Source organism: Cnephaeus nilssonii (genome assembly GCF_951640355.1).
Source record: "Cnephaeus nilssonii genome assembly, chromosome: 14".
Taxonomy (NCBI): Eukaryota; Metazoa; Chordata; class Mammalia; order Chiroptera; family Vespertilionidae; genus Cnephaeus; species Cnephaeus nilssonii.
In genome coordinates this window covers 18,523,963-18,538,817 of record NC_137085.1, presented here as the reverse complement: position 1 = coordinate 18,538,817, position 14,855 = coordinate 18,523,963, and the positions used below count along the sequence as shown (strand labels likewise).

Below are 14,855 nucleotides of genomic sequence, written 5' to 3'. Positions count from 1 at the left end.
GAGTTCAGAAGTGAAATCATTTGCCAAAAGCCACTCAGCTAGTGGATGGCTAAGTGGGATTTTTTGCTGTGTCCACAGCTAGCCTGAGGTCTTGCCCTGGACTCGTCCCTTGGAATGACAGTGGGGCTGATCTGCTTATTATAAACATCCCTAATTGCTTAAAATCTCATGATGCCGTGATTTCCCATCAAAGCGAATCTTTCGCACCGATACCTGCCAGGAACATGCTTATTTGCCACATGGGTTCGGTCTGAGGCCAGATCTCCTGTCATTTCCTCAGTCTACACTTTCTCTTGCGGCTCACCAAGACCCATGCCCGTGTTTTGCCTGGAAGTTCATCTAACTTAACCCGTACAACTAAACATCTTTATAAATGTGTACAAAGAGTTCAAATGAATGGATTTGCTGATCGTATTCTCTGTTGGGGCAATGGTCTTCAGCTTCTACGTAGCTCATGTATCTTCAAACTGTCAGGTCAAGAAGTATGCGTTAAGCATTTTACTGTCCCAATATCTTCATGTGTATTTCTGGAAACATTCTGGTAAGATTCACTAGGCATATCTCTGAATGTTTACTTCATCTCTCCGGGTAACTGTAAATGAGATCTCAGTCAAGGCTTCCCACTCTGTGTGTGGCCTCCACACACACCTAAATGCATTCCATTGATGCTAACGGTTCCTGGTGGGAGCATATGGATATTTTAGTGAAAATATATCACAGCTGTTAAAAAAACAAAACAGATACTATTGTTGCAAGTTCAGAATGCCATCTCTGTGTACGAAGTTCAACATATCTCATAACACAGCAAGGACCCCTGTGCAGCATGCTTGGTGAGGACTTCACGGGGTTGGATATTACTCTCTAGTGGGTTTCAGGCAGTAAGAGATACCGAAACCCCATTCAAATGCATCATCCTATGCCATCAGGTTTCCAGTACCTTCGTGCAATGCCCGGCGAGCTAAAGCCTCAAACTCTTCAAAACTGTGCAGCAGGTAGCAGTGCTCCTCCTTTGGGGGAGAAGCCATGTCGTTCAGTTCTCGAATGTTGCCCTGCCATATGCCAAAAGTGAAGATCTCCACTCCAAAGTCTCGCAGCATTGCTGCGACTGGCCTAGGATCGCCACCATTGGAATAGCCATCAGTGATGAGAAATATAACTTTGGTCGCATTTTCTCTAGAATGATGAAGAATTTGCTGTAACAAAAGAGAGAAAGTTAGCATGAGTTTGTAGTGCATTGACCTACTAACTGTGTCCCTTCTTATGTAAAACAGTGTTTGACCCCAGCTGGCATGGCTCAGTGGTTGAGCGTTGACCTAGGTATGACCCAGGAGGTCACCGTTCGATTCTGGTCAGGACACATGCCTGGACTGCCGGCTCGATCCCCAGTAGGGGGCGTGCAGGAGGCAGCCAATCGATTCTTTCTCATTATTGATGTTTCTATCTTTCTCTCTCTCTCCGTTCCTCTCTAAAAATAAATAAAAAATGTATTTTAAAAAATAAAATAGTGTTTGTGACAATCATTAGCATTTCACTTGAATGGGGGAAGGAACATTGATCACAGAGAAATACGCACATACTAGAGCCTACAAGGGTCTCGCAGAACCACAATAAACCTTAGAGGCATTTAAAATGTCTCAGCAACAGCACTGCCATGGACCTCGCTAATGAAGAACAGCAAGTGTTTATGGAATGAATTTTTATTAATAGTATCACTATTGTTAAACTTTTTTTTTAAAATTTTCAAGCTCTCAAAACATGAACCAAATCTGAGTCCCATGAATCTACTTCCAAGTATAATCACCTGTCTGTTTGTCTATCTCCCTCCACCTCATGATCATACACTAAAAGCCTAACCAGAGGAAAATGTAAGTGAATATGTGTTTTTCAGAGTTAATAATGGCCAGCCTGCCTTCGATATTTGTTTTTCCACTGCTCCTCCAATATTGTAGAATGGATTCAATACTTCAACTTTCTTACTGGGACCACCCAGTATTAGCACAAAATCAGCTGTTGGTGGTGGTGTCCTATCTTCATGAGAAAATACTGATTTACTCAACCTGACACCTGGGCTTTATTATTTTAGGATGAGTGAGTTCTGCTTTATAAATGTTATATGCTATTCCTTCTCTATAGATAAAAGAAATGAAACTTTTGAAAAAGGTATCTATTTATTGCCAATGATGCTTTGTAACATCAAACTGAAAAGGCACAAAGAACCCAGGGGTGAGTCTGGCATTGTAGCTAAATGGCCTCTTATTGCTTTTCATTATAGTTGGATAAGAAAGGTAATAAAGTGCCAGAGTATATTTTCTGGCAAGTTTTTAGAAGGCATTCAATGCTTATTAGGTAGTAATTCAAGAAACACTACATTCAGAAAGTAGTCTGGAAGAACGACAATGATATCCTAGATTTTGTTAAAGTTAAAAGTGATGATATAATTTAAATAATAACTTTGTCTCAATTCACTTTAAGGGACAGATTCAGCCATAAGATCCAGATTCTCTTAAGATTACAAAAGTCATGCTTATAGAAAGCATGTTTCATAAATATATGGTCATTAGGTATTGATTCTAATAAAAAATCCTTACCAAATTTGTTAGTATTTGTGAGCTAGAGATAAAACCATTAAGTCTGAATTTAAAGGCAAATTAAACTAAAAAAAAAATGACTCTGGGGAACATTTGGAAAGCCGCAATTGAGAAGAAATAGTCAAATACTTCACCCCACTCCTTCTCAAAAGCCTACTACATGGCTATTAAAGGCTACTAAGGGCACACCAAAGAGAACCAGAAACGATCTGAAACTCCTTCTAGTTGAATAAAGGATAATTTGAGTATTAATAAAAATAAGAATTGGAATGGGGCTTGAAAAGTATGAAGTATATATATATATATATATATATATATATATATGAATATATACATATACATATATTCATATGCATATATATACATATACACACATACACACACACACATATATATATATATGTATTTACTGGTATAAACATTTTCAGTTAGTACACACCCTAGGCAAAAGCCCTAGCAATTGGAATGGACTGAAACACACACACACACACACACACACACACACACACACACTCTTTTTCATTCAGTACCACCTCTAAGGAAAAATTCAACCATCTGTTATGGATGGCATGAAGCTAGATATTACTTTATTTGTCCCAAAAGTTGTGTGTCAGTATTCAAAGGAGACCTCCTAGCTCCAGGGCTCCAAGATGTGGCAGGTTGTGTTTACAACATTCGTGCTCTTGACTAAGCTATAAACTCTTTCTTTCTGAGTTGTTCCACTCTGAAATCATAACTCAGCTCCCCTAAGCTTTTGCTCATTTTGATTACTCTTCCCTCCAGCAAAACCATGGCAGTTCACTGTAAACAAGACACTAAACAAATGGGAACGTTGATGGAAAGGAGAAAGAGCAAGTCAATTGTTTTTCACCCCAGTATGCTATTCTTGACAGTACCTGGCCTAGAGTACTAGTATGTGCTCATCAATATTTATTCAATGAACTAATCCATGAATGAGTGGAATGGATGAACTCTAGGATACGCTACCAAGAGTTACGTAACTCACGTTAACTCATGTTGGCCTTGAGTGAGCAGTAGGAATGTATGAAATATCTGTGTGTGTGTGTGTGTGCATACATACACACGCACTGTGTTTTGTACAACTTGTACCAAAATGTTTCCTTTTTGTGCCTTTATTGTCCTGACATGAACAAATTCTATCGTGTAATATTAATCTTAGTTCATTTTCAATAACATTCCTCACATCCAGGAAAAGGATTGAGCAGGGATTTCTTGCTGTACTGCTCCTTACATAAACAACACTTTAAGGTGTGATTCTATTTTTCTTCTCTTCTTGCGGGGAATGGGTGAATTTTTACAGGAACCATTACATCTGTTGGCAAGGCAATATATTAAGCTTAAAATACTAAGAATAGCAGGACTAGTAGTTCAAGCAAAGAATTACACAAGGTCTGGGTTTGGAATGTCCTTCAGAGGAGGAGTGAAGAACTTACTGAAAATCATCTGTCCCCCTCCCCAATCTTTGTGCTTTATTGTACTTGAATAAAAAACATAAAAAACACACAACATTTTCCATCCCACAGTTCTAAGAAGCAAATAGGTCTGTGGTAACTTCTGTGGAATGTGGCGGAGGCCTCGCACGTGATTCTCCTTGCAGTGTTCCTGAAATAGTTTACATCATCTGCTATACTCTGTAAGGCATTCAAGAAATAGAATTTTTTGGGTCCAGGATATTGAATGAGGCAAACCCTTTGCTGCCAAAGAAAAACTCAACGTGAACTTTGTATGGTAAAAGGTTATCGCCATCTGTATTGTATCAAGCCTCTGATTAGCTTGTATAAATCTCTGGCAGGGAAGTAAGCTCCCCTTGTCCAGCAATAGTCATTAGAATGATAAAAATGCAGGATTGTGTAACATCGTTCTAACACCCGAGATCCATCACCATTACACAAGACTGCAACCCTCCCCCTTTCCCCCCAAAAGTCAGGCCACAAGAGAACTATTTTGAAAAACGGTCTTGAAAGAAAAATAGAGGTCACAAAATATCTGACTTGGGGACAATATTTGCCCTTGGGCTCCGGTAATTAAATACATGTGGATATAATTCCAAGCACAACCCAACCTCAGCCATGATAAACCGCCAACCTTGAGTGAGGATAACTCAAGACAGAGAACTTCATAGGTCATCTTTTATTTTTTATATATATATATTTTTTAAATTTCTTTATTGATTAAGGTGTCACATATTTGTCCTCATCCCCCCATTCCCATCCCACACCCCTCCCCTTGGATGCCCCAACCCTCTGTTGAACTTAAGCATTGGTTAGGCTCATATGCATGCACACAAGACCTTTGGTTGATCTCTCCCCCCTCCCCCCACCCTCCCCTATCCTCCCTCTGAGGCCCGATAGTCCGATCGATGCCTCCTTGTTTCTGGTTCTGTTCTTGTTCATCAGTCTATGTTGTTCATCATTTACCCTAGATGAGCGAGATCATGTGTCACTAGAGATATACTTATAAGAATTGAATGTGCGACGAGCAATAATAGTTATGCTGACAGGCAAATGAATCAGTCTGTAGTGAGTTTCTTTCTGGACCAACAGTTCTTTTGAGACCCAATATCAATGTCCACCAGTTCCCTATGAGTACATGTCGGCACTGACCCCTCAGCTCTGGATGGTGGACAAATGGTGGTAATGCAGGTCCGACTCCCTCTGGTTTGGTCTCGGCCGGACCCAGGGGCACTGCTTCACCCGGATCCAGGGGCCCACGGCCTCACCCGGACCCAGGGGCACTGCTTCACCCGGATCCAGGGGCCCGCGGCCTCACCCGGACCCGGGACCCAGGCCCACCCGGATCCAGGGGCCCGCGGCCTCACCCGGACCCGGGACCCAGGCCCACCCGGATCCAGGGGCCCGCGGCCTCACCCGGACCCGGGACCCAGGCCCACCCGGATCCTGGGGCCCGCGGCCTCACCCGGACCCGGGACCCAGGCCCACCCGGATCCAGGGGCCCGCGGCCTCACCCGGACCCGGGACCCAGGCCCACCCGGATGCAGGGGCCCGCGGCCTCACCCGGACCCGGGACCCAGGCCCACCCGGATCCAGGGGCCCGCGGCCTCACCCGGACCCGGGACCCAGGCCCACCCGGATCCAGGGGCCCGCGGCCTCACCCAGACCCGGGACCCAGGCTCACCCGGATCCAGGGGCCCGCGGCCTCACCCGGACCCGGGGCCAGGCTCACCCGGATCCAGGGGCCCGCGGCCTCACCCGGACCCGGGGCCAGGCTCACCCGGATCCAGGGGCCCGCGGCCTCACCCGGATCCAGGGGCCCGCGGACTCACCAGGACCCGGGACCCAGGCTCACCCGGATGCAGGGGCCCGCGGCCTCACCCGGACCCGGGACCCAGGCTCACCCGGATGCAGGGGCCCGCGGCCTCACCCGGACCCGGGACCCAGGCTCACCCGGATGCAGGGGCCCGCGGCCTCACCCGGACCCGGGACCCAGGCTCACCCGGATGCAGGGGCCCGCGGCCTCACCCGGACCCGGGACCCAGGCTCACCCGGATGCAGGGGCCCGCGGCCTCACCCGGACCCGGGTCCCGGCTCACCCGGATCCAGGGGCCCGCGGCCTCACCCGGACCCGGGGCCAGGCTCACCCGGATCCAGGGGCCCGCGGCCTCACCCGGACCCGGGACCCAGGCTCACCCGGATCCAGGGGCCCGCGGCCTCACCCGGACCCGGGACCCAGGCTCACCCGGATCCAGGGGCCCGCGGCCTCACCCGGACCCGGGACCCAGGCTCACCCGGATCCAGGGGCCCGCGGCCTCACCCGGACCCGGGACCCAGGCTCACCCGGATCCAGGGGCCCGCGGCCTCACCCGGACCCGGGACCCAGGCTCACCCGGATCCAGGGGCCCGCGGACTCACCCGGACCCGGGACCCAGGCTCACCCGGATCCAGGGGCCCGCGGACTCACCCGGACCCGGGACCCAGGCTCACCCGGATCCAGGGGCCCGCGGCCTCACCCGGACCCGGGACCCAGGCTCACCCGGATCCAGGGGCCCGCGGCCTCACCCGGACCCGGGACCCAGGCTCACCCGGATCCAGGGGCCCGCGGCCTCACCCGGACCCGGGACCCAGGCTCACCCGGATCCAGGGGCCCGCGGCCTCACCCGGACCCTGGGCCAGGCTCACCCGGATCCAGGGGCCCGCGGCCTCACCCGGACCCGGGGCCAGGCTCACCCGGATCCAGGGGCCCACGGCCTCACCCGGACCCGGGGCCAGGCTCACCCGGATCCAGGGGCCCGCGGACTCACCCGGACCCGGGGCCAGGCTCACCCGGATCCAGGGGCCCGCGGACTCACCCCGATCCTGGGCCAGGCTCACCCGGATCCAGGGGCCCGCGGACTCACCCGGACCCGGGACTATTTTTTATATTTTTAAAATATATTTTTATTTATTTCAGAGAGGAAGGGAGAGGGAGAGTCTTAGAAACATCGATGAAAAGAGTGAATCATCGATCAGCTGCCTCCTGCCTGCCCCAGACCAGGGATGGAGACCGCAACCCAGGCATACTAGTATGTCCTGACCAGGAATTGAACCATGACCTTCTGGTTCATAGGTCAACACTCTACCACTGAGCCATGCTAGACAGGCTCATAGGTCATCTTTTTAAAAATTGGATGCCACGTCCAATTTTTAAAAAGATGACCTATGAGCCTATTCCTTTATTAACTTTTGGTCGAGAATATGTTTGTATATTTTCAGAAAACAACTCCAAGACCACGTGGATTCCTGCAACAGAGAGGAAATGACAGAACTGCTCCAGCCATGAAGACAGAAGAGAAACAGTTCAGAGATGGAAGACACTGACGATGCCTTGCCATACTAGCAGACAGCTGTGCGTCGCTGAAGGATGCCCAGGACCAAACCAGAGACAGTCGGACCTGCATCACCACCATTTGTCCACCATCCAGAACTGAAATATCATTGCTGACATGTACACATAAGGAACTGTTCGATATTGAAATTGGGACTCAAAAGAACTGTTGGCCCAGAAAGAAACTCACTACAGACTGATTCATTTGCCTCTCAGCATAACCATTATGGCTTGTCTCATTTTCGGTTCTTATAAGTGTATTTCTTGTATCACATGATCTCACGCATCTAGTCTAGGGGAAATAATGAACAATCTAAACTGATGAACAAAAACAGACCCGGAGACAGGGAGGCATTGATCAGATTGTCAAACCTCAGAGGGAAGGTAGGGGAGGGTGAGGGAAAGGGGGAGAGATCAACCAAAGGACTTGTATGCATGCATATAAGCCTAACCAGTGGTCACAGACAACAGGGGGGTGGGGAGCATACGTGGGGAGGGGTTTGGGATGGGAATGGGGGGATGAGGACAATTATGTGATACCATAATCAATAAAGAAATTTAAAAAAATAAAAATAAAAATTGGACGCCATGAACTGTCACCTACTGTGATTATATCAGAGCCTTTTTCCTCCAGGGAACAGAAAACTAGTAAATGATGCCAGGGTTCCAACTTGTTTTCCACATTTTTTTTCTTTGTTAGGAAACAAGAACTATAAACAAGGCACCATAAGATACATATAATACTTGTCTCATCCTTCAAATTCTAAAATTTCACCAAGCTTTGTCTGTTAGTTAATATTTTAATTTGAATAGTCAAATAGTCTCCAGTTTAAGGAATGTTTATTGTTTAATATTTTTGAATTGTATTTCTGGGAAAAGAAGTTATGTATGCTTCTGTTGGCTCCTCATTGCCTGGACTTCATATATTCTATTCCTTTTTTTCATTTTTATCTCATCTTCCTTCCTTCTGGATTTGGTGTAAATGTCTCAAGTTTTTCTTCCATGTCACTGTTTGGTTTTATGCAGTGTTGGTTCTTTTCCCTCTAATGAAGAATTAATCTTGGCATTGCATTTATTTCCCTTGCTACTGTGGATGAAAGAGGGGCCACGTACTGAACCCAACAAGCGCAGGGGAGACCAGATGACAGGCCCTACAAACTCAGAGAGCGAAGGTCTGAACAACATGGATGGTCTGAACATAGAAATTCCTAAGTAAAAGCGGGTTATAGAGGGCAGTGATATCCTAGGCCTGTAGCTTCCTTGACAAAGGTCCATCTTTACTTAAGTGAGCCTGTCTATTTTGCATCTAAAATTAACATACCTTTGAAATGTCAGAGTAATCTCCTATTCCCAGGCACAACGGCCAGCACCAGAGTATGTGACCACGGTCCCCTCATTGCTATCTTGTTGCCCATGCACCATCTCTATGCGCTGTAAATGTTAATTCACTATCCTATACCCACCCATGTGAAAGAACTATTTGTCTCTCTGCTTTGCCTTTTGTCCAATTTTAGAGATTTTCCCCCCCTTTGCTTTCTCCCACTCCCTTAACCTACCACCAAACGATTTTCTATAACCCTGCTTATGTCTCCTCCTTGATTCTAATGTATAAGATAAGCTTCAAAACTGCCATTCTCAGGAACATTTTCTCAATCCCTGGAGATTTTCACTCCTGGAATCTGTTGTCATTTTTGGCTCAAACTCATAGAAATTCTCTAGAGGTCTGGACGTTTCCTATGATGACATTAAAATCCTTCTTCATTGTACACAGTTCTCTGCATTCCTTTGAGCTTCTCAGCCAGTTCTGTTGTCCTTTCACTCCTTTATTTATCTCCTCACATCTCATCTCCACTTCAATGTTTTATTTACTTAAGTGTATATAACGAACACTTCCTAGGATGTAGGGCTGTTTCTCATAGTGAATTACTGAACCTTATATCTGTATCTTACACTCAATTGTTTTTAGCAGAAAATGTTCCAGGAAGCCAGGTGGAAGGTTATTTCCCCCTTTTTCCTCGTATTGACTGATAATTCTGACCTTTGTGCGTTTAGCCATGTCGCTGCGAACTAGGTTGAAACCCACGGGGTCTGCCTGGAAATTCTGAACAACTCTTTCTCATCTCCCCATATGTCTACCCCCTCTTTTTACTAGTTCCTCATAATCAAGATCAAAGTTCATCTCCTTTTTGAAGCTATCCTAAATTCTTCTGCTATGCAGAAAATACTAAATCATCGCCAATAGCATCCACTACATTGCATTATGCTAATCCCATCATAATTATAGTTAATGCATATATATCTGGCTGTATCTCAAATTAGATTGCAAGATACTATACTGCAAGGATTGACCCTTATATTTTCACTCTATTGATTAACAAAAAACAACTCTGAAATAGTGGTTGAAAGAATAAACAAATGTCTTAATTTCCACTAGCTATATGTCCAACATGCAGAATAAACCAATAAATTTAGGCTCAACATTGTTGTTACAGTGAGTACTGTTCTACAATTGCGGAATGAAAATTCTCATAAATATAATATTTAAACTTGTTTCACTAAATCTGTATTGACCCTCTATTATATACCAGGCACTGTCCTAGGGATTTTTCATTACTGTATTTGATGCTACAATAAAAATGTTAATGAAACAAGCAAAAAATAGAACAATGGCAAATATACAACTGGGAAGAGTATTTTTGTCATAACTAAGGTTTCTTATTAATACTTTAACATCAAATCAATCATACTTAGTATGTCTCATTTATTTTAAGTATTTACTCAGGCTTCATAGACTGAAATTCGAGAATGAAAAAAAAAAAGTTGGCTCAAGTAACATTTAGGCTATTTATTACAGTCTAGCCAAATCACAGAAGAACCAGAGGGTCAAAAAAGAACTTAATCTCAGATTTATATGCAGAATTTTCCACCCACATACATGCTTTAGTTATTAAACATGGACACAGATCATTTTGAAATGGACCCATAGGGACAGTACATCAAATTGTGAAATGGTGTGCACAGGAATTGATGAGTAGCAGACTTAACCCAGACTACAAAAACACAACAGAACAAACATGCAAAAGACAAATCAACTTTCTAATAATGCCAAATTCCATCTCCCATTCTATAAACATGCAAGGAGTAAAGAAGATCTGGATAGCAAAAAGTCAAACAAAAATTAATGAGGGCTAACTGACATATCACTATTAAAAAAACTGCTGATTTACTACAAGATAACAAAGGCACTATTAATATTGTTATGAATAAATATATAAAATTATTTCAGTTGACATGCTCAATGCCTACACAATATGACCAAGTGGCAGTTAGCTCATAAAGTCAAAGATGAAAATTTATTCATATGCTTCACATCAAGAGGTCAAAGGAAAAAGTAAGTAAAATAATATCAGATGATATTTGGATACTAGTTTTGTAAATCACTTAGGCCCGTGGTCGGCAAACTTCGGCTCGAGAGCTACATGCGGCTCTTTGGCCCCTTGAGTGTGGCTCTTCCACAAAATACCATGGCCTGGGCGCGTCTATTTTGAAGACGTGGTGTTAGAAGAAGTTTAAATTTAAAAATTTTGGCTCTCAAAAGAAATTTCAATTGTTGTACTGTTGATATTTGGCTCTGTTGACTAATGAGTTTGCCGACCACTGACTTAGGCAAAGAATAGAGAGCCACTCAATGTGACAAAGAGAGCTATCATAAACCAATGGGCAAAATCATGCTTGAAGCATTCTCACTAAATTCAGGAACAAGCCAAGAATGCACCATCACTGGTGGGAAGTCTAGGCAACATAATAAGGCAAGAAACATATCTACTTAATTAGCTTAACCAAAGTGGGAGATATTTTGGGAACATATAGAAATATCTTCCAAGGAGTGGAAAGAAGAACTGAGCTTCAAGAGGGACTGAAATAGGAACAACCAAAGCACAGGAACATAGTGGTTACTCCCTCCAGCCTTCCATCTGTTTCCTTTTCTCAGCTTCGGTCCGCACGTCTTCATTCACTCCTTGCATTGATAGGATTTCTCTGGTTTCTGTGCAGTTGTAACACTATATTCCCTACCTACTGGCAAAAAACATCCCTCCTCCCAAAGCAAAACAAAACAAAACTACAATCCAAACTACCCACTCAGAACTCTTTGTGCCCTAGTCCAGATTCCAGGAAAAAGGATATAAGTGATCCATCTGAATCTCTGCATTGCCACCTCAATCCACATAGAAAGGGATGACGCCCATGGGTGAGCAAGCAGTTTAGGAAGAGAAGGGGTACTGCTCTCAGTGAAAGTGGTTGTTGACAGACATGGACTACAGGAGAAAAGAGCTTCAAAGAAAAGAAAGAATTTAATGCTATGCCTACACTTATCCAGTAGAAAAGTTGTTTTGGAAATTTATCAGGTCAAATTGTGTTTCCAAAAAAGTGCCAAATACCAGGAAACATGGTGTCGAGGCTGGGAGAATGCAAGTATAATAATATTCATGCAATTTATGATTCAAAGCTGTTAAAGAAATTATTTCTTTTTACAAGGTATTTTAAGAGTAACTATGAAGAAAAAGTTTAGCAGGAGTTTAGAATACATGCAAGATACAGAGAATCAAATCATTATATTGCAAATATTTGAGTTTCAGCAACAACATAGCTCTAAAACTCTCCAAAAGCCAGATATATTTCAAATCAATTGTATTCACATATGCGTGAGGGTTGAGGGGAGATTTTAAGTTCATGAACTTATCGTGTATTTTATTTTTTATAGTTATTGTAAATTTATAAAAAACACATTTAATTGTGACATTTATTAGCATTCCAAATAAATGAGATTTGGAGTTTGGCTTGTTTTTCTTTTCTTGTTTTGTATTTTAGATTATATGAATGACCACATCAATTACCATTATGGAGAAAAAACTGCATTTCATATCTTTTAAACCCCAAATGATTAATGGTTGAGTTTTCAGAGATTAGACTATTTATCATATATATTATATTATATGCTTAAGTTATCAATCAATGACTCTAGTAATATTTATATATGTCATCATTCAAAGGTATTGACTTTTTTTTTAAAATATATTTTATTGATGTTTTACAGAGAGGAAGAGAGAGGGATAGAGAGTTAGAAACATCGATGAGAGAGAAACATCGATCAGCTGCCTCCTGCACACCCCCTACTGGGGATGTGCCCACAACCAAGGTACATGCCCTTGACCGGAATCGAACCTGGGACCCTTGAGTCCGCAGGCCGACACTCTATCCACTGAGCCAAACCAGTTTCGGCCAAAGGTATTGACTTTTAAAATTCCTTTGAATATAATATAGTCTCTGTTTAATTAACCAATTCTTACAATTTAATTACACACTTACACTTAAAATAGTGACATTGTTTCTTAAATATGTATTGGGTATTAAATAAATCTAGTTCATCAGCTCAAGTACTTGACAAAATATTTTTCTAAGTATTAATGACCATAGAGCTGATTGCTAAAAAGAGTTTGTTTTGTTTTTACATGAAGAAACTACTAAAATACTCATAAGAAGATATTTTTCTTCTTCTGTGAAATGGGATGGCATATGGAAAAAAGAAGAATATTATGATGGAGGGGAATACTGAGTCTCCCAGATTAGGATAAACTGAATTAAGGTGTAAGACCAAGTTTTATAATGAGGTCTGGCATATAAATTTATAAACTTAAGTTTACACTGGCTTATATTTTGAGACAGAGACTAGATGTACCTAGACTAGAAAAACTGATTTTATTTGAGTCATATTTCTATTTTAATAAAGGGTCTGAGGTTGAGTATTGATATTGGATTAAAGGAATCTAAGAATTCAGAAACTAGGTAAATGAGAAGCCAGATGTGTAGCAAGGAGAAGGTATGACCAGTTGCTTCAGTGGCTTGGTATCTGCAATGATTGGTAGATACATCTGTTAAGGTACATGAGGTGGTGTGTGTGTGGGGGGGGGGCGGGGTGGTGCTAGCCAATGCAATTATGCTGCATAAAATGACATGTGAGAAGTAATTCCCCAGATTGATTGTACAGAGGAGTGAAAGATAAGGGTGATCACTTGGGATTATTAACTACTTTAAAAAGTGTCTATTCAAATTAACAATCTCCAAATGTCTTAGTTCTATGACTGTTCCATTTGGCCTTCTGCTTAGTCATCTATATACCTAAGTCTGGCTCATGGCTGCCTCTCTGCCTTGTGCCTTTTCAGTGGACTTCACTAATGAGTATGTATCAGTGGGTCTTGCATCTACTAGATCTTCTGACAATATAGCACAGAGGCAGTATTTCAAGGTGGTTAAGAATCTACATCAAAATAAAAAGCTTTTTCACAGCAAAAGAAACCATCAACAAAACAACAAGAAGGCCCACTGCATGGGAGAACATATTTGCAAATGGCATCACTGATAAAGGTTTAATCTCCAACATCTACAGGCAGCTTATACAACTTAATAAAAGGAAGATAAATGATCCAATAAAAAAATGGGCAACAGACCTAAATAGAATCTTTTCAAAAGAAGACAGAAGGAAGGCCAAGAGACACATGAAAACATGCTCAACGTCACTAATTATCAGAGAGATGCAAATCAAAACAACAATGCGGTACCATCTCACACCTGTCAGAATGGCTATCATCAACAAATCAACAAACGACAAGTGTTGGCGAGGATGCGGAGAAAAAGGAACCCTCGTGCACTGCTGGTGGGATTGCAGACTGGTGCAGCCACTGTGGAGAACAGTATGGAGTTTCCTCAAAAAACTGAAAATGGAACTCCCATTTGACCCAGTAATCCCACTCCTGGGAATATATCCGAAGAAACTAGAAACACCAATTAGAAAGGATATATGCACCCCTATGTTCATAGCAGCGCAATTCACCATAGCTAAGATTTGGAAACAGCCTAGGTGCCCGTCAGCAGATGACTGGATCAGAAAACTGTGGTACATCTACACAATGGAATACTATGCTGCCATAAAAAAGAAGGAATTCTCATCATTTGCAGCAATCTGGGAGGAATTGGAGAACATTATGTTAAGTGAAATAAGTCAGTCAATGAAAGAAAAATACCACATGATCTCACTCATTTATGGATAATAAAGAACATTATAAACTTGAACAAAAAGATAGATACAGAGACAGTAAAGCATCAAACAGACTGTCAAATTACAAGGGGAAGGTTAGGGAGAGGTGGGGGAGATAAGAGATCAATCAAAGGACTTGTATGCATGCATATAAGCATAACCAATGGATGCAAAACTCTGGGGGGTGGGGGCATATATGGGAGTGGGGTGTGGGGAGGGCAATGGTAAGATATGTACACATATAATACCTTAATAAAAAAATTGGAAAAAAAAAAAAAAAGAATTTAAACTTTGGTCCAGGCTGTCTGAATTTGAATTCTAATACCTTGACT

At 43.0% G+C, this 14,855-nt stretch overlaps 1 protein-coding gene across 1 annotated transcript in view; it reads right to left on the bottom strand.

The window, feature by feature from the left end:
* The window catches only part of SVEP1 (sushi, von Willebrand factor type A, EGF and pentraxin domain containing 1), a 152,712-nt gene that overhangs the window by 125,807 nt on the left and 12,050 nt on the right, over positions 1 to 14,855 (bottom strand). The window contains exon 2 of the mRNA XM_079789802.1: positions 938 to 1,193. Coding sequence (XP_079645928.1) covers positions 938 to 1,193 — 256 coding nt within the window. The remainder of the gene's footprint in view (positions 1 to 937; positions 1,194 to 14,855) is intronic.